At 43.2% G+C, this 22,095-nt stretch overlaps 2 protein-coding genes, 1 long non-coding RNA gene and 1 pseudogene across 6 annotated transcripts in view; 2 read left to right on the top strand and 2 right to left on the bottom strand.

The window, feature by feature from the left end:
• Positions 1-3,712, top strand: part of LOC148397377 (uncharacterized) — a 208,038-nt gene extending 204,326 nt beyond the window's left edge. The window contains exon 8 of one of the 3 annotated variants that reach the window (XM_088377374.1): positions 2,918-3,712. The gene's annotated coding sequence lies outside the window, so the exon portion shown is untranslated. The remainder of the gene's footprint in view (positions 1-2,917) is intronic. The other 2 variants (XM_088377375.1, XM_088377373.1) reach the window with 2 other exon arrangements.
• LOC148397376 (uncharacterized) lies at positions 2,385-4,681 on the bottom strand. The gene is made up of 3 exons (XR_015858814.1): positions 4,496-4,681; positions 4,349-4,410; positions 2,385-4,279 (listed from the first exon to the last, which is right to left on the bottom strand). It is a non-coding gene; the product is annotated as an uncharacterized LOC148397376 (long non-coding RNA).
• Positions 4,682-5,921: 1,240 nt separating this feature from the next.
• On the bottom strand, positions 5,922-13,390 carry LOC148397375 (uncharacterized; annotated as a pseudogene). Its single transcript, XR_015858813.1, has 3 exons — positions 11,613-13,390; positions 7,798-7,833; positions 5,922-7,719 (listed from the first exon to the last, which is right to left on the bottom strand). The product of XR_015858813.1 is annotated as an uncharacterized LOC148397375 (transcript).
• A 135-nt stretch (positions 13,391-13,525) lies between these two features.
• Positions 13,526-21,001, top strand: nr2f1a (nuclear receptor subfamily 2, group F, member 1a). The gene is made up of 3 exons (XM_088377367.1): positions 13,526-15,031; positions 16,018-16,545; positions 19,659-21,001. Exons 1-3 carry the CDS (start codon positions 14,599-14,601, stop codon positions 19,931-19,933), a joined length of 1,236 nt encoding a protein of 411 aa, XP_088233493.1. The 5' UTR covers positions 13,526-14,598; the 3' UTR covers positions 19,934-21,001.
• The last annotated feature ends 1,094 nt before the right edge of the window (positions 21,002-22,095 follow it).

The following is a 22,095-nucleotide window of genomic DNA, read 5'->3' as shown; positions in this document are numbered from 1 at the left end:
TTCTATCATTTCTATCTGTTGCTTGAACACGGCGGTATTAGTCACAGGTTAAAGACAGACAGAAGTATAATCATATTCATATCTGTGCTCCAGCCATATAAATAGATGATCGCAAGGGATGACAAGTGCTTCCCGGCTCAGCTCATACGTTGTGATATATAAGCTTGGCTGTTTATGGAGTCAGTGACCATCTTATCGTGATTTGTATTGTCAGGCAGTGCCGGATCTGCATGCTGGTAATAGATTCTGATGTGGTTCAAATGCCCCGTAGTGAAGGCCAAATAGAGACGAATGTGAGACGTAGGAATGGAAGCTTTGCTCTATGTGAAGCGTGTTTTTCATGTGTTGCAGCCCAGGGAGCCGAACGGCTCGGCTCACCGGATGATCAACGCTGAAACTTTCAGTGTGGTGAAAAGACAGAGATTAATTTTAACAAAATAAACATGTGATTTGATTTGGACTTTCGTTCTGCCCGGTAGTGGTAATATATTTGCATGGAATCGTATTCCGACGTACTCCGATATATTCCGATGTATTGCGATATATTCTGATGTATTGCGATATGCCTTCTTTCGGGCACAAAATTGCAAACACTGTTTTTATTGTAGTTTCAACATTTTGGTTTTATTAGTAAGGATTTTCATAATTCTAATGTATTTTCAATGTTTCTATAAATGTCATTCCTAGTCTTGTAACAATCGACAAACATTTCCTGAAGAAACACGCAAAGTTTCGGCCGCCTCGGTTGCTCTTGAAATACATACCAAAAGGAAATCATCGGCAAATGTTCGTATACTAGTTCCTTGTTGCGGTGCATTATCACCTTTTGATCTCGCAGTGGGAAAACATACCATGCGAGGAGAAAGAATTTATTACTGTTGAAGGTAAGGAAAACAGGCCCGATATGCTTTGGGTTAAAAAGCAGTAGATTAGACCGTGTTTCCATTTTGGCAAGCGTTGCAAGAGAATGTTTTCTTTTCGGGGTTTTCGGCTCGATTCAGAACCACTTGGGGGTAAAAAAGCCTATGGTGCGCCACTGACGGCTGTTTTTCACATTTGAGTTGGTCAAAGGGACATGGGAAACATTCATGTTCAAGGGGCCTGCGAAACTCTAAAAGCCGGAACATACAGTTAAATCGCTGGCCCCATCAAGACCCCCAAAGAGAGGCTACTTATGCAAAAATGCTGGACGGCCTGTCTGGCTTCAACTCGGTAAAGAAATTGATTGTAATCGGGAGCGATTTGTTTGATCAGAAAATCTTTTCTGAACTGAGGGTCAAGTTAGAAAACTGTTGAGATCTGCTAGTGCGAAGAAACGAGCATTTGATGTACTATGATGGAATAAACAGTGTTGCTTTCTTCAAACGTCAATTCTCAGTATACATCAGAATCAATACAGATACAAAATTCATATACTGAATTCAGTCGTTTAATTTTGAGTTTAATTCCACTCCACTATCTTTTTTTTTTTTTATCCTCAGTATTTTCATGATTAATTGAATGCTGGCTCGGATAGCACATGATTGATAGAGTATGGAATCCATTCATGGTGCATGGCACATTACTAAAAGCAGACTGCTGACTTTCAACATATAACTACTTTTGTAGCGCAGCTGTTTGAAATGCTAATATGGAACAATACAGCCAGTGTGCTCCCCTGAGCTTGAGCGAGGAAGCAGAGCAAGAAAAAAAAAAAAAGAAACGTTTTTAATCTGAACAGGAAGCCTACGCTGGCGATTCGCTGTGACACGGTGATTGATATGAGTGAGGAGGGTATTTACCGAGGCTGACGGCATAGGAGCAGGACAGTGTTTTCTTCCCATCCCTACGCTTATCTCCCTCCATAAATCACTGCCAACGGGATGCATACAAAATGTGGATGAGCAAATGTTGGATGGCTCAGAGTCAGGTAATTCCACTTTGACCTTTACATTTGGCATTGGTCACTGGTGCTAAATGCATACCCTGACCTTCCTTGACCTTGGGCGATTCATATTTAAAGTCTGTGAAGCAAAATGCTTACAACGCAAAACGATTCCGAACACAAATTAATCCGTAATTGGAGATTCGGATCTGACGCACCATGTCATTAGAAATATCAAATAAATAACGAGACAATTTCCTTTCTCCATGTCTCATTAGTCTATGTCTTTATTGTTGTGATTCCATTACCTCCAGGCCAGCGGCGCTCCATGTTGCCCCGTGTCCTGGCTAACCTTTGACTCCAGCCAGTGCTTGAAAGGTTCTGCACTTTGCCCTCTCCCATTTGACCCGTCTGAAATATACCTTTATAATTGCCCCCGTCGCTATCAAACGCACATACGAGCGGGGAGAGGTTGCAGGGGGGGGGTTGAAGTCTGCCCGGTAACCTCCTGGCCTTATGTTCATCCATTCTGCTCGCAGCCACACAACAGACTTCCTCCCCCCACCTGCAATCCCATACTGTATTAGTCTGCATGTCAGCATTATCGATGGCGGTCTGGAAATATTTTATTGGTCAGTCACAACCTTTGACTGGGGCAATGCAAACACTAACTCCCCTAAAGCCTCCTATTGACGTGGATATATATATGTGATCAGATGGCTAATTGAAGTATAGATTCAGAATGACCATTTGGTTTTGAACACTGCGGGGTCACCGTTGCTTTTTGCACTTTGCATGCGTAGGATCAATAGGTACAACACATATTGAGCGAAACACTGATACATGGAAAGACATTTTGTAAAAAGCAGGGAAGGCTCAATGTTATTATTTTATATCCGATACCTGTACCAATACTGCAGCCTGGAGGAATGACCAATACGGGAACGTTGTTAATATTTGGGTGGTGGTGGTGCCTTGATGCTGACATCTGAAATCACGTTTGAAGTACAATTCTGAAGAACACACTGACGTCTTGTGTATTTTATTTTACAGACCGTTTGGCGCACAGTATTATTACTTCTCCTCATCAGAGGGAGTAAAGCATGCACTGAAGCGCCCACAATTAAGATAAGGCCCAACCACAGCTGGACAATTATCTGCCAACTAACCTTTTCTGGAGCTACTTAAGAACCTAAGGACCTCTGAGGATTGACGCACCCTTGGTTGAACAAGCACTTCAAGAGGGCGAGGAGAGCAAGCCAAGGTTTGAAGATATGAAGCGAGTCGAGAGGTGCACAGAATGAGAACTTGAGAAAAAGTATGACGGGGAGATCACTTAATCCACCTTCTCAGAGCGGAATTTGTAAGACCTGTTGGTGTCAGACATGAGGAGGCTTTATGGAGTTTTTACCCGTGAGGAGCCAGCTTAGCACGGGGATCTAGTGGAGCACCAGGTGACCAGTTGTCTGTCCCCAAGCTAAAGCTTTGTAGACACTGCTGCCATTGATTGCAAGGAACTGGTGAGATTGTCCTGCAGTAGAGGTCATCATGTTGAACGATGTCATGGCAAAAATTTGGAGATCAGCATTCACGTTAAATCATTCCCAGGTGAAGTCGGACATTAACTCCTAATATCTGTGAGAATGTTTTTTAACAGAGAATATTTGTTGCTGTTGTCACGGGATATATGATATATTATATTTGACAGCCACGCAACAATTTTAATTGCTACATGTTGTACTTCCACAGTATCCATCCAACAAGAGTCACGGTGTTCCCATTGTACCCTGCTTTACAATCATCTGCTATGATATCTGATACCAAAATGCCCCGTAGGGAAGCCCCAGCAAATCGACAATGGATTAATGGATCTGGTCTTGCTCATAAATCTCCTTGGGATTGGAAAGCATTTGAGGACAGTTAGCCTGTAGTGGTGTGCTTAATGTAACCGGCAGTTTGGGTTTCCCATCGTTTAAAGTCTTGACAGGCTAGTAAAGATGTAGCAACATCTTATGGCTGCGTTAAATCAGCAGATGTCAGGAAATTGTAAGCTTGCTTTGTCGTGAGCCGTGACATCACTTATTTGTTTAGAAATGACTTGCTGCTTAACACGTAGAACTAACATGAAGCAACAAGCCAGGGGAAAAAAATATCCTTCAGCGTCAAAGCACCGGTTTTTAGGCCTTACCGTAGATCACGGTGGTTAACAGTTAGCTTTTCCTGCCCCTCCCAGACAGTGCTGTCATTACCAATCCATTGTGAGACCTGAGAGCAATGTGTAAGTACGGCAGACTTATGGCAGGAAGGTCTCCTCTGATTCGGCAGCAGTGCGCAATCATCGCCAGATGGGGTGGTCGACAGAACCTTCGGAGCGCCATCCCGCCACGCCTTGCGTGTGCGTGAGTAGAGTACAGCCTGGTTGGCGGGGAGGGTTATTCGCTGCTATTTTTACAAAAAATGGGTTGATTTGTCTTAGGCCATTACCGTCTATTACAGCTGCGAGTCTTGGAGGAAAAGGTGGGAAACGGCAGACGCTGGCATTCTGCCTAAAGAGAAATCAATGAAACAAATTAATCCTTCGCAGGCTGCGGTGACACAGTAATCCATCATTCAGGGGGCGCTTTTACGCACTGAATCAGTGAGTGAGGCAGAAGGATGGAGGCACCGGGGGTCGGGAAAAGAAGGGGGAGGGGGGGAGGGTACTCGGGGTGGAGTGAAGTGGGGCCGATGCCCTGCGGGACGAGGGCAGACATCCACACTCCAAAACATAGCCGTAACCGTGGGTGGTGGCAAGGAATCAAGGAGCTTTGAGGAGTTTTTTTTAAACATCTTTCAGCTGCCTGCGGACACGGAGAGCTGGAGGCGGAGGGAGGGAGGGAGGGAGGGACAGAAACCGAATCTGCTAATGGCGTCACGGCTATAACTTGGACATTTGCCTTCACGCCTATCTCCTCGTTTGTCTGCCGCTCACTTCCGGCTTTAACTTTGAGCTGTCAGAGCCAAGTCATTTATTTACATTGGACATGCGTGCAGGAAAGTGACCGCAAATGGCCAACAGTGCAAATCATAGACCGAGCGGTGTGGCATTCATTTCATGGTACCGCACTGTTTGGAATGGTAAACCTTGATCTAGTTTGTGTTCCCACAACTTTGTCCCAGTAGCTGCATCAGCTATGTAAATAGTATGACATCATACCAGGAGGAATGTTTAATAAGAGGAACAAGTTAATGGAGGATGACAATGGAGTACTAATATTTTGGTTCTGAGCTGCATTTTTCTTTCAACTGTAAATTCATCTTAATTTGAGTAAAGTTCTAGTCACACAGTTAAGATGATTGTATTTTTGAATGATAAGGCATACTGGATTAAAAGACGCAGGTGGAATTAGCAAGTCTATTTTTGGAATTTTCCATGTACTATAGGGCACACTGGGTTTTCTAAGACGCACGAGTTTGTAAAGTGCAATTTTGTCCATTAAGAGAAACTAACTCGTTCAGCATATGAGTCAGACTTTCAACTTTAATTCATACGTAACCATTTTGGAGGAAATTAAAAAACTTTAAATGCACTTTATACTCCGAAAAATACGATATAGTTTTTATACCAGAAAATACGGTATCTACATTGTATAAATCAGATCAGTAAAAACCTAATCGGTTATTTTGTATCCCTTCACAGATTTTCACAGAAAATCCCTCCTGCATTGGGGAAACCTGCGCTTAAGATGGACCGCTGAAAAAAATTCACAAGCCCCTGTGCGCGACATCCACTACTAAGTGCAAGTCATTTCAAATATGGAGTCTTTTGCATTCCTGATTTACAGCAATATCCAGATGTTACAAGGATCTCACAACAGAGACGGCCAAAAAATTCTTCAGACATCTATCATTTTAATAGAGAGTCGACTACCCATACCCTGCACCGTTGCTCGCCACATTAGATCTCGCATCCATCAGGAAGCCTTTGAAGAAACATTCCCGACCAGGCCGAGATCCTCGGAGCAGCAGATAGAATACCATCGCACAATTCAGACAGTGGAAAAAGAACAAACTCACATTATGAGATTGATATTTTTATTTGGCTTGTGGTGCAACCACTGTATATTATTACAGAAGCTTCTTTTACTGACTCGCATCCACAATGACTTTTTTTGTTTTTATAGCTGTGCGCTGAGCTCAGAGGGGAAGACGGTTGACATTTAGGAAGCCGGGGTCATACTATAAGGAACGTTCATAAACAAATACAATCATTATTTGCCCCATCATTAGGATGTGCCACTTACCTTAACTAGCTTCCTCGTACGGAACGACATTCCTTTTACCCTTTTAAACAGTTGCAGGTGTTTGCGCGCTTTGCGATGTTAGAAAATCCGAGAATATAACGAGGAGGAAGATGACCAGAGGGAGAGAGGAGAAGTGACTGAATGAGAGGTAGAATAAAAGAGAGGTTGACATTGGGTGAGGATGGGGCAGCAGACATGAGTAGTAAAAGGAGACAGAATGGCCAGAAGAAAGAAAGAGAGGGGGGAGGGAAGTGGAGGAGGGTGGAGAGGAAGGGGGGGTGATGTGAAAGGATAGAAAAATGTGGGGATATTGCAGCAGAGTGGATGGTGTGAGGGAGGCAGAGTGAGAAATGTTGCCGGAAATGCTAGAGCCAGCAGTGTGTGTAAAAAGCACACTGCAACGTTTCTCATCCTTGACATCACTGACAAGCTTTTCTCTCTCACACACACGAGGTCGTAATATTCGCTAGATGGTTTTTGTTTCCTTCCCTTGTCTAAACAAGCGGAATGTTTATGGGAAATTAAATTTTAGCTCATGTTGTAATTCTTAATTCCAAATGTATGTGTTTAAACATTCCCACAGCACACTCAATAAACTATGTTTGTCTAATGAGAACTTTACCCAAGTCATGGCAGACGTTGAGTCTAAAAGGGCGGGGGGGTGCCCGGTGACACATCACGGATATGAGGCGAGTGGAGGAGGACGCGAGATTGTTGTGGAATGTTGGCAGTTCTGGTCAGAACTCGGCCATCCCATTTGTCAGGGCTTGACCCCCTCGACTCTGAGGTCGAAGGTCGCGGGGAACATCTGAGAAAAGCTGACGACATAGAGAAATAGAGTGAGAGAGAGAGAGAGAGATAAAGTAAACATACATGTATTGCTGTGAGAATGTTTCACCTTCATCAATCTCACAAGATTCGGTCTCAAGTGCACATCTCATTAGTTTAGCAAGATAATATATTCTGCTCCAACAAATTTGTGATATTGTTACTCAAACTAGTGCAATGTGTTGTCTGAGCCCGACTATGCCCACCATTATTACCAGCAATTGTGTGAGTACCGATACTAGGTATCAGTACCGATACCAGTTTATTTGATCATATCGGTATTCGCGACATTGGCCAATACTCTTGTGGCCATTTTTATAAAAAGGAACCAGAAATTAGAAGAATAGAAAATTACTCTTTAGGGATATATAATTTTCTTGAATCGGTCCTTGTTTTTACTAGTACTTGTAGTATCAGTACTTGCATTGTTGTGAACTAACAAAAAACATATTATAAACAGCTATGTCAAAACAAGCCCAATAAGAAACATTTCATTAAATGACAACCTCTTTGACTGTCAATCAAAGATGAGCTTTATCATCTTAATGCAATGCAAAAAATGTGATATGTGGTGGCTGTGTAAATACAGACCCACTTTGCCACTAGCGCTTAACTTGGTAGCCATAAAGTGCATCTCGCCCCTGTGTCAGTCCTTGCACCACACTGACACATCCCGCCGTGCTTCAGAACACCGGGCAGCCATGTTGCTCACCGCCTGCGAGCAGACACAACACACAGTCACAACTAAAGGGCGAGCTGAGCAGGTTGATGGAGCGTGGCTAGCCGAAAATGGTCACACACAAAGTAACTCAACTTACTTACTGCGAAACACCGGCACATCCTTTCGATACACGTAGCCTGTAAAATAGACACGTTTTTAATTAAACGTTTATTCTGACAGCAGCTTCCCACCTGGTTGGCTCCACAAAAAATATAAAGCAGCTCCTTGTGTTGAGTTGCATTTGAAATTGTCATTCTTTGGCCAGACACATCAAACAGGTGCTATGAATAATTTATTTTAAGAGTTTCACATTGATAAGGTCACAATCTGCCAGCTTTGGACACTAAACACAGGCAGACCACCTTCACGTCACACGTGCCTCCGCACACCTTTCCGAGGCTACACACAAAATCACCCGGGACACCTTTGTCATCTTGCATGACACAAGATGGAGGACAGTCATCTCTTTGTTCAAATGCTAATCTCGTCAATTTTGAACTGCTTATGAAAACTTTACACACTGATTGCCTCAAATGTCGAAGTAATACTGAAGCATAGGACTAATGCAGTCCAAAATTCATCCTTGACAATAATAATAAGGCTGTACACTGACATATTAAATTAATTATCATAAATATATTGCTTAGAGTAAAACTGCTTAGAGCTGTTTCTAATATCTTGGTGACTTTTTAAGGAGGTCTGGATATAATAAATAAATAAATAAATATGGGGCCAGATCATCATTGTCAGTATATTATTATTTATAATTATTATTATGAATGTTGACAGTTCATTAGTGTTTAACTGTAAGCTAATATTGGTACATGTATTGATATCATGTATGTATATGCGCACATATTCTGCAATTGCTTTGTTAGTAATTGTCTACTGTGGTTTAAAAAACAAAATCAATTTCTCTGGGCCGTGAACAAGACTTGTCATCAGTCTGAGCTCCATCACACTCATGGTTGAGCTACACTACATTTCTAATTAAGCTCCTGCTGTGTGTTGGTTTTGGTGGGTAAATGAGAGGGGGGAGCTTGATGTCGTTAGTAAGCAAAAATTTCAACAGCAATGCAAAAACTAGGATTGTTGATGAAGGCTCATCCCCATTGTTAAACTCAATCACCAATTCAAATGGATGTTTTAGGTTGTCATGCATTTATTTGCCATTTAGGTGTTCTCCGGACAATCCCCCCCGCCCCCCTACTTCCCAAATAACCTAATGTTCCATTTTCTCCTTCAAATGATGACGCTCTTCCTCAGTGTGCACGCATGGGACTAATCTGGACCTTTTTTGTGGAGCTATATTTCTACTGTGTGTTGTCGGCTAATATGTGGATGGGATGAAAGGTAATCTGCGTGCAGAATTCCTAAAGCTCCCTTATCCTTGTTGAATTTCTTAAGAATTCCACCTTTGCCCTCCCGCTTCCCTTAAAATAAATTACTTGAAGGGCGAGATGCCTTCACGGCACGCACCCCCGCATTTGCCTTTTTTTTTTTTTTTTTTAGGTGTCTGCGAGAATGATCAGGATAAACGGAGTCAAATTAATTACGACTACGTTTTCCCTTCTAGGTTCTTTTGCACGTTAGACTTGTTTTCCCACCTTGACGTGTCAATTTATGTGTCAGTGGGACAAAGTTTGTGTTTTCCTTTTGCGGGGTTTGCACAAACCGCTGTGACGTGCATGCGCACAAGCGGACATGGGCAGTCTGGGAAGTAATTAGCACGCATGGCTGTAAAGATATGAGGGTTAGTGCACAATCAAGCGATTGGCCTCAGCGTAAACGGACTGTCCCACTAACTTACAGCCAACCTCAAACCTAATTGATAGAAGCGTTGTTATAATTGTCCTCAATTACATTCCCCTACCCCCATCCCCCGCTTCAGTTAGGGATGCTATATAGAGAATTAAAAAAAACGTCATGCCTCGAGACAAACTCGTTTTATATGAGATTAAAAAGGATATGACATGCACTGATCGGGTCGTGAGTCTTGCATAATTTATTTGTATTTGGGCTTATTACAGATAGTTGCACTCCTAATAGGCAACCCCCGGTGTTGGCGACGCCTATTAAATGCTGCATGTGGTGTTAAATGTCCGTGCTGCACTATTTCTGACCAGTGGTCAGTTTCCACTCAGTCGATTGGATGATGCCTTTTGAAACTTGCTGATCCTTACAGGAAGAAACAGAGAAGGGAAAAAGGTAGCGGATAAAAGGCGATTTGAAGTCACCCCCCTCCCCTCGTCCCTTTCACACCATAATGAGCAAGCAGTTGGAGGATGAGATTTAAGTGAAAAGAAACTTTCTCTTTTCTGCAAACCACCTCTTAAATTACATATGCAATTACTCCATTTAAAATGTGCAATATTAATTTATATTCTATACACATTGCATCTAATTGAACTTGGGGTTAGGAATGTTATTTAAACACCGTCGTTAGTTATAATACATAAGTATAAAATAAAAATTAGCCCCACTGCAAGTTGAAAATAAGAATAATAAATGATATTTAAGCATTTCTAAACTCTGACATTAATTGTAGCCTATATCCACCATTTTAATCATTAAAAAATTAATTTAACATTTACCAAATCAGGTCAGGGTAGATATTTCAAAAAAATTCAAATGTAGCCTATATGACATAAATTAGTTCCAAAACGTGAATTCAGTTGCCAAAAGTTGAAACATGGGAAAAAGTGACGTAACATAATAATGCGCAGCAACAAGTGTGCGTTATGGGACTCTAAACTACTCGATGCTCTTCCTGAGTTCCAATCATAGTGCACTTATTTGATACGCTGGCAGCTGGTATAGTGACGGGGGTCAAATGTGGTCCTAACGAAGCATCGTGTACACGCACACACACACACACGCACGCACTTTTGTGTGCGTATATATAGTGCAAATTATTGACTCCTTATAACATTAACACTTGACCAATAGAAAATAATACAGCAAATGTGATCATGAAGAAGATTTGTGTATGTTCAAAAGTCCAAAATATATGCTCTTTATGATGGAGTGTGAATGGTGGCTTGGGTGCACTCGATCGTGACCTAAACGTAACGTAACGTAACGTTGTTGTCTTTTAACCATATTAAACGCAGTACTGAGTCTGAGCATCAATACGTCATCTTAGATGTGACCATAACACACTCTTATCCGCACACACAAAACCTTTACTTTTTACTCACATCCAAAACAAGAAAACGTCACAAATCAAAACATTATATTTAATAAAATAGATCCGCGTCTTAGTGATATTAAAATGCTCGGCTGTGTTTTTTGTCTGGTTGCGAAAGGTAATTAAATTGCTTTAATTGTTTACAATAGATGTATAGTAAATCTGTCGCTTTGTTGTCCATTTTCTCAAATTAAATAAATTATAGTCTATCTAAAGTGCAAGCTTACCTGACCTTAATTGAAAGAGTTTCCTTATCCTTTCTTGATTAATAATGCATCGCTGATGAATTACCAAAAGCCGGTGCTGAAGTGGAATTTCGCCATCATCCGTGGTTGTGGTACAAACTTGAAAAATGGGCAATTGAAGCGGCACTTTGTTAAAATAGCGCATGCTTGTCCTTCTTGATCAGCCTTTTAATGCTTTGACGCTATCTCGGCGTGCTATCGATCTCGTAAATAACAAATAACTTCGCGTGCAGGTGAGGCGCACCACGTTCCGCAGGAGTTCCACGGTGTCTAATAAGCGTCTGATCTGCTTGTCTTTATTCGGATGGACGACCGACAACGGAGCTCCGGTCCCGGTTGACGCGCTTGCATGTCCACCGTGTACAAAGTTATGGAAGGAGTCGGAGTGCGTGCAAGATTGACGCTCCTGACGCCTATTGAATTAACTTGACATTGAAATTCAACATTCAGTGGAAATAAGAAAACTGGAGGGATGACTTGCCTTTTTTTTTGCTTGTGCCGGGAAGCCGGTGCTCCACGCAGCCCGCCATCGACGGTGCTTCTCCCCCTAATACCCCACTGTGGTCCACTTTCTCCCTTTTTTCTTTCCCCCAGCTCTGCTCCCCATTCGCTGCCCCTCCGTGTGTGCTCGCCTCCCGTCCTGCGCGCGGTACCCCTTTTTTCAAAACAAAAAAAAAAAACACCCCGATTTGTGGAGTAAAATCTGAGTGATACACTCGCATGGAGTAAAAAAAAAAAACATTGGCCGATTTAATCGTATTGGTTTCACCTTTTGAATGAGCTGCAGACATGGCCGGGGAGTTTTCATTGGAGTTGTCCGAGAAGGAGACAAGGAGAGGGAGCTCTCTTGTTGAATACTTTAAAGAAAGGGGAAAAAACACGCCATCCCTCCTGTGAGCTTCCAAAGAGGGTCACTTGCATATTTAAGCTCCATTTATATACAAATATGCCCGCGTGCTAAAGAATTCTGTGCGAGGACTTCCATTTAAGAGTTCATTTATTTATTTTCAATGAAAACTGATTATAATAACTGATAGGATTCTGCTGCGCTGTGCAGTTGTATTAAATATGATTTTCTCTTTCCATGTCAAAGACACAAATATTAGTATTCATATATTCTTGCGTGTTGTTTTGACTCATCTTTACTACAATTACGCAATTCATACTATTAAAGTTACAGACAATTAGATGTTTATTATTCGTGAGAGCTTTAAAAAGCACAACATTAAAATCTGCTCTTAAAAATCACTCTTTCATACTCGTGCATTGGCTCCTATGGAGGTTGTAATTGTACAATGTACGCTAGATGGCAGCGCGATCCATTTTTTTCCTTCTCACAGGGGGAGAAAGCCTGCAGAAATCCTCACACAAAAAGCCGGAATCCCCATGCAAATTCCCCAAATAAGTTCACATGATTGTCAATGAGCGTCATTATGAAGACATTATGTGACACCGGCTATGTCATTAGTCACAAGAAGGGACCCGGCTAATTGCTGTATTCTCCCCCCACCACCACCCATTTTTTTCTCTTTATGATGACATCTTTGCATGCCATTTTTGTTAACACGCGTTGTTTGAATGCAGAATTCTTCTAATTGCATCCTCACGTGTTTCTTTCACGGCACAATGTAAGTTTCAATCAGCTACACCGGAGCGTTTCTCCAGCGCGCGTACCGCAATGCGCATGCATGCCGAAGCTCCCACACATGCACGAGCTTCCATCCTAAGCATGACACATTTTGGAATAAAGACACCAGTGCAAGACCACCACTTCCGTCCCGCAATTTGAGTGGATTATTTGGCGTGCGTAAAAGCTTTGTCACCCCCCCACCCTTTTTTTTTTTTTTTTTTCCTGCACGTTTTCTATCCGGGGGTTCTTCCTACGTCTGTCTCCCTTTTGGCCACAATGGACGAGCCATACTAATCAGGTTTCAAAGTAAATAGCGGCGAAGGAGTGAGCGAGGTCCATGTAAATTGTGGCTGTCAAAAACACAGAAAATAAAAAAGAAGAAAAAGAGAGCCCCCAGTGGTGAGATGGCAACGCTGCAAAAAATGTCCACAATCACGGACGATTGAGACGCTTCGGTGGAAGTGATGAATTTGTCCCATAGATGAGTAAAAAATAATACTAATAAATACATAAATAAATAAAATGAGACTGGGACGTCCTTTAGAAGGAAAATTTGTGTTGATACAATAAAATAAACAAATGAATGGTGTCATCTAAGCGTATTGAAAATAAACATCCTTATATTAGAAATAACTGGAAACACCCCCCCCCCCCCCCCAGAAAGAAAACGTGATTTAAGCAAGCCCATCTATAAAGATAGACACTTTTTGCAGCGCACAGAGCCAGAGGGAGACTCCAACCAATGGAGAGCGAGAGAGGGCTTGGCTATAACCTCAGCCTCCCATTCCTCTCTCTCTCTCCCTCTCGCTCTCTCACCTCTCCCCCTCCTCTTCCTCCTCCTCCTCCTCCTCTATGCGGGGCTCTGGCCAGTCAGTCGCCTTTGATTATCAGTCTCCAGCAGCCCCTCTCTTGGCTCCTTGACATGAGCACCATATAAGGCGCAGCGATCTCCATAGAAACGTGTCAGTTTCAATAGTAGTGTCAAAGTTCACTATATACAGACATTCGCGCAGATCCCCCCGTTTCGGAAACATTGCTCTGCAGCTCCTCTTCCTTTAAAGCATTTTTGGAGGCTCTCTTCTTTTTCTTCTTGCATATTCTACTAGTTGTGTTGGGGTTTTTTTTTTCCTCCTGCTGCTGCTGCTGCTGCCTTTTCCCCTTCTGTGATATCTTTTCTCCGTGGCTCCAGCTGGACGAGAGGTGAAAGTCTTACACGGCGTGGACTCTATTCGGCGGCTGGAGAAGATGATGAAGATGATGAGCTTTATTTAAGAATATAGACGCGGCAAATCTGCAGTTTTGTGTGTGTGCGTGCGTTCGCTGCGCTGCGCACACGGCGAAGACAGACTGGTGGAAAAGGAGAAAGGAATTTATTCACCGCAGCACTTTGGATCGAGCGTCTTTCCACCACAAGAAGGTTTTTTTTTTTTTACATTATTTATTGAAACAGTCGCTCATGTGAATTGCTTACCCTTTGTGGCTGTTTTCTATCAAACTGTTTTTTGGAACCCCCAACACGTCTGGACTCGCCTTTTCCTACAAAATTGGGGATTGCTGAATGGCTCAGTGCAATTTACCTTGGAACTGGCCTCCCGATACTTGCATATCGTGATCGGGTCGTCCCCTCCAGCCGTCCGCCGCTATTTTGAATGTATTGATCCCCTCCGCCACCACCACCACCGCCGCCTCCTCCTCCTCCTCCTCCTCTATGAGATTCCGTGCACCGATTTGACTTTGCAGCCGTCTCGCAGAAAAGCTCCAGATTTTTTTTTCTCCTTTCCACGCTCCAGAACAAGCAGCGACCATTTCGCTCTATAGCACTTTCCGGGGCCGAGATATGGCAATGGTAGTTAGCGTGTGGCGAGATCCGCAAGAAGACGTGGCCGGAGGACCTCCGAGCGGCCCCAACCCAGCAGCGCAGCCGTCGAGGGAGCAGCAGCAGGCGGCGTCGGCGGCGCCGCACACCCCGCAGACCCCGAGCCAGCCGGGACCCCCCTCCACGCCGGGCACGGCCGCGGACAAGGGCAGCCAGAACTCGGGGCAAAGCCAGCAGCACATCGAATGCGTGGTGTGCGGGGACAAATCGAGCGGCAAGCACTATGGCCAGTTCACCTGCGAGGGCTGCAAAAGTTTCTTCAAGCGGAGTGTACGCAGGAACTTAACGTACTCGTGTCGCGCCAATAGGAACTGTCCCATCGACCAGCACCACCGGAACCAGTGCCAGTACTGCCGCCTCAAGAAGTGCTTAAAAGTGGGCATGCGGCGGGAAGGTGAATATTTATTTTGAAACCTTTACCACACTTGCTGCAGCCGGGCTCCGGTGTGCGCTCGCCATCCGCGGTGCATGCTTCTCAGCGGACGGAACCACTCGGGGGTTCGAACAAAGCACTCCGTCTGTATAGTCCAACCGCGTTAGAGCCAGCAGGCTTGTAGTTTGTCCATCTAAATTGCATGTGCACGATTGACCCCACTCTTATGTTTGTTTCCAAACGCACAATGCTGCCATCAATCCTAGTGCGGCTTTTAAATTGCGTGTGGATGGAACGTACACACAGCCGGCACGTCTCAGCTACCAGACGGCTCACACACGCTCAATCGTGGCGCTCAACTTGACCCCTCGGATCGTTGTTTGCCTCCACCGCACAACTTGAACACTTAAAATCTTTTTTGCTTTAATTCACAATAAGCCTCGTCGTTCGTGTGAAATGTTGTAATCTCGGTTTACACAAAATGAGCTCTATCTCATGTTATGGCACAGGCGAGTTATTAATATTCAAAAGCGATGGTAGGAATCCTTTTATTTCAAAGTGATGCTTTGATGTGCATAAAATTCAAAAACTGCATAATTTAGAGCGAGAATTATCAGTCTCGGGTAAAATTTGTTTGACTGCTATAATCATTGTTGCTACGCAGAAAAAGACCACGTCAATATAAATGTGATAAACGGCGTAACTTCGCATTGTGCATTGTGCAATTAAGGTTAAAAAAATGTCAATAAATGCTGTAAATGTAGAATATTTCCTGTAGGATGCTTGGAAACATGTGTGTAACATGGTAAACATGTAAGCATTTTTTTTATAATGATGTTACAAATAGGCACCGGTTGTGCTTTAGTTTGAAGTTTAAAGCAGAGCTTTCCTCCAAAAACACGCTCACTCACACACGCACAAAGAAGAAAAGCTTGTCCACGTTGCCGGTGAACAATGTTTGTCAGTCCTGGATGCACATTTCCTCTTCTTCTCTTTCTTTTTGTCAGCGGTTCAGCGAGGACGAATGCCTCCAACACAGCCCAACCCAGGCCAGTACGCGCTGACCAACGGGGATCCCCTCAACGGCCATTGCTATCTGTCCGGATACATCTCGTTATTGCTGCGGGCTGAGCCTTACCCCACGTCCCGGTACGGGAGCCAGTGCATGCAGCCCAACAATATCATGGGCATCGAGAACATCTGCGAGCTGGCGGCTCGGTTGCTCTTCAGCGCCGTGGAGTGGGCCAGAAACATCCCTTTCTTTCCCGACCTGCAGATCACCGACCAGGTGTCCCTTCTCAGGCTGACGTGGAGCGAGTTGTTTGTGCTTAATGCCGCCCAGTGCTCCATGCCCCTTCACGTGGCCCCTTTACTGGCCGCAGCGGGCCTGCACGCCTCGCCCATGTCCGCGGACCGTGTCGTGGCTTTCATGGACCACATCCGGATTTTCCAGGAGCAAGTGGAGAAGCTCAAGACACTGCACGTAGACTCGGCAGAGTATAGCTGCCTCAAGGCCATCGTGCTTTTCACGTCAGGTGGGTATTGCGTCCGCGTACGCACGCGCAAGGCCGGTGGTGGCCGCTTGTCAACTTGTAAACAAAAAACAAAATGGGAGCCACAAATGGAACTTGACAAGAGGTTTGGCTTGTGCATGGGATAAATATGTCATGTCAACAGTGGCCACTTGTTCTTCCGTCGGACCAGGTCGTAGTGCAGAAAAAAAAAAAAAGAAGCGCAAACAAACCCAAATAACATTTGGAAAGCGATTCCACGCTCGTGCGCGTACGTCAAATCTCATAGCCCGCACTTTAAGCATTTTTGGGGGGGGTTGAAGATGATAGATGAGCGGCCGTAAATGTTCAGTACACATGTCAAACAAATGTGCCTAAAAGGTGAAAGAGTCCATCAGTGCGTGACAGCTGGCACGTTTGTAACCACAAACACGACACAAAAACAATCCATTAGAGGGGAAAAGATGGAGTAACATTTCACGAGGCTAATATTTCAGGATGCCATTGAACCCATCACACCGTGCAGTCAGCGATAGCTGTGTATTTTATTTATTTTATTTTTTTTTAAATAGCACTCTTTTGTAATTTCAGCCCTAAAATATTTTTATTTTCAGTAGAATTGATGGCTGACTACTGCAAAATGTCCTTAAAAAGGGAAAGCAAAAAGTTGAAGCCAACAAATAGGCCGCAAACTTCTTCAACTCAGCCACAAGTTTACACTTAAGTGCCACACTTTTATAAGGACTATTGAAAGTGTATACAGTTTTCACAATTCGCCTTTTAGTATGCATTATTTCTTTTGTACGTTTTCTATGAGACAGAATTTATAAATCACTTATTGAATAATTAATTCCATATTACGCAATTCACTTTTTTAGTTTTATATACAATAAGAAAGCACTCGAGAGTGAATTAACTGGCTATGGTTGTGGTTTCAGCACAAAATATTATATTCTACTAATATTATATTATATTATATTATGTTAAATTATATTATATTATATCATATTATTTTACATTATGTTATATTAATAAACTCCCAGAGCTGTGAATAGAAAGTAGTACACTGTATTTAAAGCAACTAAATCACCACAAACATGTATTTTTCCCATTCATGCAGAAAGTAGCATGTCCACACATCAGTCCTGTTAAATAGAATAAATATAGTAGACAGTTACCACAGGCATAACGTATCATTCATGCATATTTGCCATACTTATCTTGTTTACGGCTTACAATTTTCAACTTAAATTAACCCCACATGAAGGGTCGTAACGTCGTCATGTTTTCTGGCGGCTCTCTACGTTTGCTTGATGGACTTCTACGTGTATGTGTGTTGGAGGGGAGGTCACCGAAAGCAGGTTGCTCCTGCGTGGCGCTTTGCCAGGAGCACCGTGGATTATTTGCCTTAAATAAATAACCTCGGTGCTGTCACTATTTGATGCATAAATAATGGTGGTCGTGTTTCAACACAGTTGACTGACATCAGCCTCTTATTGACATGTACGCCGGGTCTTCGCTAAGCTGCATAAATGGTGCTTTGCAAGTGTGTGTTGGTGTATGTGCTCCCATGTCAGGGTGTATTGTTGGGCTAAGGGGTGCACACCACACACACATAGGCCTGATCGAGATTTTACTTGCGTGTGCAGCTTTCCATGCAGACACATTCAGCTGTATCCATTATTGTCCCTTTCTTTCTTTTCTTTTTTTTTGTTTAATCTTACCTGCATTTTATTGTAAAGGGCGAAAATCTCGATTGGATGGAGTTAAAGCATATTGGCTGCTTTGGCTTTAAAGGGACACTCAGCCTTAATCCAAAGGGATTTGCATACATGCTTCTTTGAGCGGCCTCTCTGAGGTCACACTAAATCACCCCGAGATCTCAGGGTTGCCCTCGGGTTCACAAGGTTATTGTGTCTGGGCCACATTGAGTTATAGCTCGCAACTCACCAATAGGCTCAAAAGCACACCCCCAGCATCCTTGCCCGAAATGACGTGGAGTGCACAAAACAGGTTCATGCAAACTGCTGCTTCCTGCTCCAATTGGAGCTTGCTTGCTTGCTTGCTTGCTTAAACATGAAACACAACACAGACATTTCAGCAGCTCATTCTTGCACATTTTATGTTCTCTCTAAGTGACTATTGACTTTACCCTCCCCTCTTTCTCTTATAATAAATGTGATTGCTTCTAGCGGCCATGCAATGCTATAGGCTCCCGAGAGGGGGGTGGGGGGGTGGAGGAGGGAGAAAAAACAGGCCTTAGTGGTCTATGGAGAGAAGAGGCGGAATGACTTAACAGCTTACTGCGGAGTAATTAGGTCACATTACAAGCAGAGTAATTTCACATTCATCAGGGCCGTTTGGGTTTCCTTAAAACTTGAATCTCCAGAGTGCAGACATCAAGAGCACACGCCGGCTATTGGGCCCTCACATGCTCACCTTACTATAAAATTTACCCCCCGAAAAATATCAAATGCTACCGCGCACTTGACTTTTACACTATTGTTATTTATTACTGTGCCTGTGTTACATTCTTGTTTATTCCGCATGAATGATACTGGCTCAGTGTGATGCAGCATATTTGTGCATTGCACTCCTTCAAGTCAAGATGGAGTCATGCTGAATGAGTTTTTCTTTTTTTAAGGACTATGCCAAAGCTTTTTATGCCACTTGAGACAAAAAAAAATACCAGAGTTGTTGTTTAAAAAAAATACAGTTGTTGTCTATATAAATATGACAACGAATTGTCAAATAAAATATATTTACAGTTCACAGTAGAAATACATTTTTAGTCATTTATAATTCACAATGCTGGATTTAGGCGAAGACTCCACGTAATGACTAAAAAAATAAAAGGGAGGAGTATTTCTATTTAGTTGAACGTCATCTCTAAAATAAGGCTTTCTTTTTATTGGGTCGCAGAGTGAAAATGCGTTAAGCAGGCACACAACGTATTGCCAAGTGGGGTTTTTTTTTTTTCTTTTTTTTTTTCACCAGCTTGCCATTAGCTTTAGCCTAAATGCGCGTTTATCCTATCAAGCGACGCACCGGACTTCATTTCGACTCGGTAGTTGCTGCAAATTACGCGATCGTTATTAAAAATGAATATTTAGCGCTGACCACTGTCCCTCCCGCAGACGCCTGCGGCTTGTCGGACGCCGCACACATCGAGAGCCTGCAGGAGAAATCCCAGTGCGCCCTGGAGGAGTACGTGCGGAGCCAGTACCCCAACCAGCCCAGCCGCTTCGGCAAGCTCCTTCTGCGGCTGCCCTCCCTCCGCACCGTGTCCTCTTCTGTAATCGAGCAGCTCTTCTTCGTCCGCTTGGTAGGTAAAACTCCTATTGAAACGCTCATCAGGGATATGCTATTATCCGGGAGCAGCTTCAACTGGCCTTACATGTCCATCCAATGATCCTTATGACACATACAAAAAAAAAAAAAAAAAAGAAAAAAAAAGAGAGGACACGGACCAAAATTCAGCAGCCATCCTCTAAGAAGACTATATATGAGACTTTTTTTTCTGACAACTTTGGAAGACTTTTGCCCTCCCCTGCTCCCCTCCCCCCCATGTCTTCTGGGACTGAGATGGAATATGTACAGAAAAATATTGGAACTGGACTTTACACCTGTGTAAACCCGCTCTCATCTTCAAGAACAATACTCGTCATTTTGTAAAATACTAGTCTTTATTTTCTTTTTTTGTAAGAAAAAGTACAAACAAAAGGAAAAACATCATATGCGCAGTAAGAAAAAAAAAGAATCAAGACTTAGCGGGAAAATAATGTTTCCAAGCAATTATAAGAATTTGTCCTGTGTCTATGTACCTCTCTCTCTGTTTTGTATTTTTTTCTGGTTCTAAACCAGGCTTTCTGTGATTCTATACTAATAATTTTTGATATAACCTTTTGCTTCTTATAATGAGTGCGGTATATGTTGTCAAGGCTATGTTCTCCAAGAATTAAAATTGAAGTGAGAATTTTAAAAAAAAGCAGGAAAAAAAATAAAGAAATTTAGACAATAAGAAACAAGTCTAATCGCTATGACAATATCACCACTGATGGTTGAACTTTTTTTTTTCAACACGATGGACCTGCAACAACAAACCGACCCCGTACCCCCCAGCACCCCCCCCCCCCCCGTTCCCCGCCCCCAAGACATTTTTATTGATAAGACATATGGGGGACCCCCCCCTCCTCACCCCCACACCCACCTTGCACCCCCCACCTTCCCCTCCCCCGGCGGCCATGAGTGCGATCATCAGTCAGAGGAGAGACATGAAAAATCAAAAAGCACTTTTAATATATCAGTTCAAATACATTTTTTGTTTGTTTCGTCTTTGGGGAAAAAAAATCATTGTTTCTTGAATTTTATTGGTTGTTGCCTTCAATTTGCTTACTCCATGATGCAGCTTTTTTGCAGAAAGGCTCGGTTGATGAAGTTGTGATGGTGACTGTATTATTAAAAGACAAATAGGCAACGATGTCTGTCCCCAAGCATTTTCCTCCATTGCATTCACTTTTGTTTAAAACATTTTCACTCTTGAATGCAGCCTGAAAGTAAAATTCGCTATTTGCACCTGTTAAAACAGTATGAGTTTACCACATCAGACAAGAACAATGATTTTTAAAAATCACAGTAGAAACACCTCAATCTTGAAACTCCGTTGCCCCCTCTCCCAAATTCCCCTTGAATAAAACTTTATCGCGCGTAACGTGGGCGTCACTTGACAAAATAACAAATAATACAAAATGTAGAAATAAAAAAAAATCATTTACTCCCCCCTGCAAAGCGGTTGTACTGTAATAGACGTGATCAAAATGGAAGATAAATTTTACAGCAACCGTGTGTGTGCGCGCGCGCGCCCGTGTGTGTGACGCACAGGAGTCAAAGTTAGTTCGCATTCTCTTGGTGGGGCAAAAATGAAACATTTTGATTTTCACACAAAGAGCGACGTTTGGGTGTGACATTTAATACATTCGACTGTTAGCAGCAGCATCAGCACTAGCTCATTCTTAATCATCAGATGTGTTGCTTGCGGTCTGCCTAGTGGCCCATAATTTGGCACTGTGATGACAGAAAGACAAGTAAACGCATCACGTCGTCTTGTGCGCTTGTCGCCGTACAGAAGGGGGGGGGGGGGGGTCCTCCCTTTCTCTGCCTGCTTTGCTATAATGTATATATTGCTTGTTGTTAGAAAGCTTGTCCTCGCGTGCTCCCTCGCGTAATGACAAATGTGTGACTCGGGTCAAGCTTTTTTTTTTTGTGGCACTTCCACAAACTGGATGCTTATTGTTTAATGGCTTGTGCGTGGGATTCTGCTTTTGAGCGTATACGTGTAGAAATGATCATGATATAGAGGAAATACTATGCCCCCCCCCCCCCCCCCCCTACTGTTTCCTCTGCTTGATTGCATGCGGGACTGCGATGTTTGTTTGTCTTCAAAAGGAGCATGACAAAAAGCCCATGCAGGCAGGCAGGTCGTTGTCGTTTTATGTTGCTGTGGACTAAATGGTTTGCTGGGTTATTAAACGCAGCGTACAGCTGCTTGTCTCCAACATAATGTATTCTAAATCC

This window comes from Syngnathus floridae, chromosome 5 (assembly GCF_059516105.1).
Source record: "Syngnathus floridae isolate MCC-2025c chromosome 5, RoL_Sflo_1.0, whole genome shotgun sequence".
NCBI lineage: Eukaryota > Metazoa > Chordata > Actinopteri > Syngnathiformes > Syngnathidae > Syngnathus > Syngnathus floridae.
This window is presented reverse-complemented; position numbering and strand designations above follow the sequence as displayed.